This window comes from Chinchilla lanigera, unplaced genomic scaffold (assembly GCF_000276665.1).
Source record: "Chinchilla lanigera isolate Chin_1 unplaced genomic scaffold, ChiLan1.0 scaffold00017, whole genome shotgun sequence".
Classification (NCBI taxonomy): Eukaryota; Metazoa; Chordata; class Mammalia; order Rodentia; family Chinchillidae; genus Chinchilla; species Chinchilla lanigera.
The window spans coordinates 14,327,548-14,331,385 of record NW_004955418.1 but is presented as its reverse complement, the minus strand read 5'-3'; the positions used below and the strand labels follow the sequence as shown (position 1 = coordinate 14,331,385).

Below are 3,838 nucleotides of genomic sequence, written 5' to 3'. Positions count from 1 at the left end.
GGCGCTGGCCGCGTGAAAGGCGTCTTTGTGCGAGACCCGAGACCCGGCGTGGGGCAGGGAGAGAGGAGCCGGGCTGGGACCTGGTGGTGGGACCCTGGGCGTCCCCGCACGCCCGCTCCCAGCCGCATCGGAGCAACCCGGGCAGCGCAGGGAGGGCGCAGGGCGGCGCAGGACAGGTTGCCGGGCAGGGGGCGCGGGGCGTCTCAGGCTCGGCGGGAGGCTGGAGGGGGCGAAAGCAGCTGCGAGGAAGTTGGGGGCGGGGAGGAGGACTGAGAGACTTGGCTCCTCGCCCTCTCCCCTAGGTGGCGGAGAGATCGCGCTGCGGAGAGGACGCAACCCCAGCCGGGAGCTCGCGCCGGGAGTCGGGGGGCTGGGGAGCGGCCCCGGGCCAGGCCAACTCCCGCCCCCGGGCCCGGCGCCCCCACCTGGGGGAGAGGGGCGGGCCCCGCGCTGCCTTCCTCCTGCGCCCGGGCCGCGTGGCTTGCGGCTTATTTTCCCAGCTGGCAAGCGTCTTGCTGCAGACAAGGGAATGCCTGTGGTGAGTTGTTTATTTTGTTGAAGTTTGCGGTGGGCCGGGGGAGCGTGGGGGACGAGTGGCAGGCAGCGACTGGGACTGTTTGGTTTAGGTCTCCATCCACCTGTGTGGTATAAATCTGCCAGCCTCGGGCGGCGGGGGGCTGGGGTGAGAAAGCCCCGGCGCCCCAAACGCCCCCTCCCCGAATGAGTCTCTCCGGGACCTAGGATCCCGTCTGCGCCCCCGTGCTCGGACCCACTAGATCGTGGCTGCGGTCCGCTTTGACTCCCCGGGGCGGTCAGTGCCCACGACCCGGGACCAGCTGGCCGCTGACCTTTCTCGCCGGTGCCCTGAGGGCTTCCTTTAGCACAGCGGAGCTGAGGCTCGGGTGGGAAAGGCACCCGTGCACTTAGTGGGAACTCGTCCTGGAAGCTTCAGGCGAGAAGTTCGTTCGGGGGTGTCGAGTCGCCTGGTGCCACACTCTGGGCTCCCGGGTCGGCCGGAGTTTCCCAGACTGCAGGCTGAAACGTGGTGGGAGGTTGGCTCCCGGGGGAGCCCAGAGGAACCCCCAGGGTATGCTGTTAGTCTCCCGGCGCGGCTGCGTTTGCCTGGAAGAAAAGCCTAAATACATTAGAGAGCTGGTAAAGCTTTTAAGGCCTTCTTGGGAATGAGTGGCTGGCTAATGAAAGGTTAATTTTGTTTCGAAGGGAAGGCTGCGCTGGTTTCCTGAGATAAATGGACAGGAAGCGCATTACCTCCGCGCGCTGGCAAGCGGTTCCCAAATGCTTTTTGCACCTGCCGTTCGGAGCCCTGCGAGCCGCGGCGCAGCCCGGAGGGAGTGCGGGGGCCGGGCGGGTGCGCGCCGCGATGCCCCTCGCGCGCCCCGGGCTCTTTGCCTCCGGGGGCTCAGCTCTCACGCCGAGCCCTGGGGCTCCTCTCTCACACCCAGGTCCTGCGCGTTCCGGAGCTCGGGGGCTCCCTGATCCCGACGAACCCCCTGCAGGAGCGGAAGGGTTAAGAATGATGTAAGTACAAATCACTCTCTGCTGGCCGCTGGGATGTCGGACTCCGGGCTGTTTCAGCCGGTGCTTTGCTCACCTGACTGGGGAGCAGCGGGCGAGCCCTGACTCTACAGTGGCTGCAATCGCAAGCCTGGGTCTGATTCCTGCCTTGCAGTGCCCTAGGTGATCTGTTAAGCAGGCAGTGATCCTCGTGTTAGATTTCTGGAAACGGAGACATAGTAACTGGGGAACAGTTAAGACAGCGCATACGGGTTCAGGAAATGAAACCGCATCTTGTTTAGAATCCATTAACGTTGCTGGCATGTGTTTTAATCCTACCCACGGTGGTGTGCTTTGCTGGGTCTCTTAAATGTACTGTTCTGACCTCGCCTTTCCTTCCTGAAAACAAAGAGGGAAGAAAGAATACAATTGCCAAGAAGCAGGGTGGATTGTGAGTTGAACAAGTTGTATCACACCATGATTTTTTTCCTGATTAAAATGTAAAAACCTTTACAAGTTATCAATTTTATGTTTGTATCCCAGGTCCCCTACCAGATTTTTATTTGTAGCGTCCAAAATCCTCCTTAATTTGCAGCCTGCAAGCTTGAGGAGCGGCTGTACGATGAACGGCCATTCGGCACACTCTCGATTTCAGAGCTGATCCCAGACCTTGCCAACGGTCCCAATTTACCCGCAAGTGTGTCAACTGGCCTAATGTCATGAAAACAGGAACCACCTTGCGGTTTAATTGTGAAAATTAGCATTTTCCTCTAGCGGCTGAACACTTAAGCAGCAATAAAAAAGTGAATTGTTAGACTTATAAATCGTGAGCTTGTCAAATTTTACAACAGCAGAGCAATAAAGCACCTTAGAGGAGGTGAAGTTTTTCCTCTAAAGAACGGCTGTTTCTTAACACCAGGATTTGCAATGACTCGAGGACGCCCTCTGTTGATAAAAAAAAAAAAAATCTATAACGCCTCTTTATTTAAGGAACAAGTTGGGGCGTTGAACGGAAAAAAAAAGTTACCAGCAGAAAGACCTAAGCCAAGTTGAATTTATTGATCCTTAATTTGGGGTTATATGTTTTGAAGTATGATTGATGAAGTGGGGTGCTTGTTCATAGGAATCGAAATCAAGTTAAGCCCCTACATTTTGCTGTTAGTCTTTGTCACCTAAACACTTTTTTTAAAAGCCCAGTGTCATAGATGTTTACTTTTTAAAAAGGCACTAGTGTTATATGAACTTTACGAATTACATGTAGGAATTGCAGGAGTACATTTTTGCTTCAGTATTTAGGCCACCCTCTATCTAAAAATGTCAGATATCCCCCACCCACCCCTACCCTGCCGTGAAAAGTCATTTCTCCAGGCGACTCTGAAGCTGTTATTAAGCATATTAAAGATAGACACAAGGCTTGGATTATATCGTGGATAGAGAAAGGTGTGTTTACCACGTGAGTCATCATTGTATGAAGTAATGAAAAGTTACAGTGAAAACAAGTATGTGTCCTTCATTAGGGACCCAGCGGTTTGAGCAGTTTACAGTGTGTCTAATGAGTAAGCTGGTGAGACCTAAGGTTTGACACCAATTATCCTGGTCCATTGATTAGCACCTTGTAACGTGGAATATTCACGTGTCTGTGGTTGATACCAAACTCCTAACTGGAGGTTCTGACTAATACAGCAGACAGAGCTGCAGACTGCTCATAGGATCCACTAAGTGGATTTGAAATGGCAGCGGTGCGGGCCACTGCAGAGACCAGAAAAGTATGAAGTGGCCCCGGCCTTGAGGCCATTCCCAAGAGGAGATGCCACTTCACATCGTGATAGCAAATTGCGAACTATCATCAGTCTCACAAACGGCTTCTCCCGTCTCCACTGGGTAGTCCTTTCCCTTGCAGACACTTTTTTTTTTTTTTTTTTCCTGCTTTGGACCCCTCCACTCTCAAAAGAATAGAACGAGCTATCACTGAATTAACCTAACAGACTGTGGAAATCTGTGGAAATGCCACTGAACAACAAGAAATCGTGGCATAATTACCCTGCATAAAAACTCCCCACTCTCATTACTCTAATTACACTGTGACCGAACACGTTGAAGTTCGCCCACTCTCAGACCCCCGCTCGCCCTCCCCGAGGCAGAGAAACGTCCAAGAAAGCAGAACCCGAGCCTCTCGCAGCAGCAGGGCTGCCCACCCGGGCCGCAGGTGCCCGCAGCCCCTCCGAGCCGCTCGGACCCCAGCGCGGGGCCGAGTCCCAGACGGGGCCAGCTCGCTGCGGGGTCGGCTCGGCGACTGCCGCGAGGGGTCCTGCCGCCCGCCGGA

The 3,838-nt window shown here is 54.9% G+C and overlaps 1 protein-coding gene across 1 annotated transcript; it reads left to right on the top strand.

Moving 5' to 3' along the window:
* Window positions 1–2,339, top strand: LOC106148257 (cuticle collagen 2-like; the record flags this gene model as incomplete). The annotated part of the gene is given in 4 exon segments (XM_013513021.1): window positions 1–176; window positions 303–538; window positions 1,464–1,539; window positions 2,059–2,339. Coding segments are annotated over 4 exon segments (606 nt in total), but the record flags the coding sequence as incomplete, so codon positions are not given.
* Between the last annotated feature and the right edge of the window lie 1,499 nt (window positions 2,340–3,838).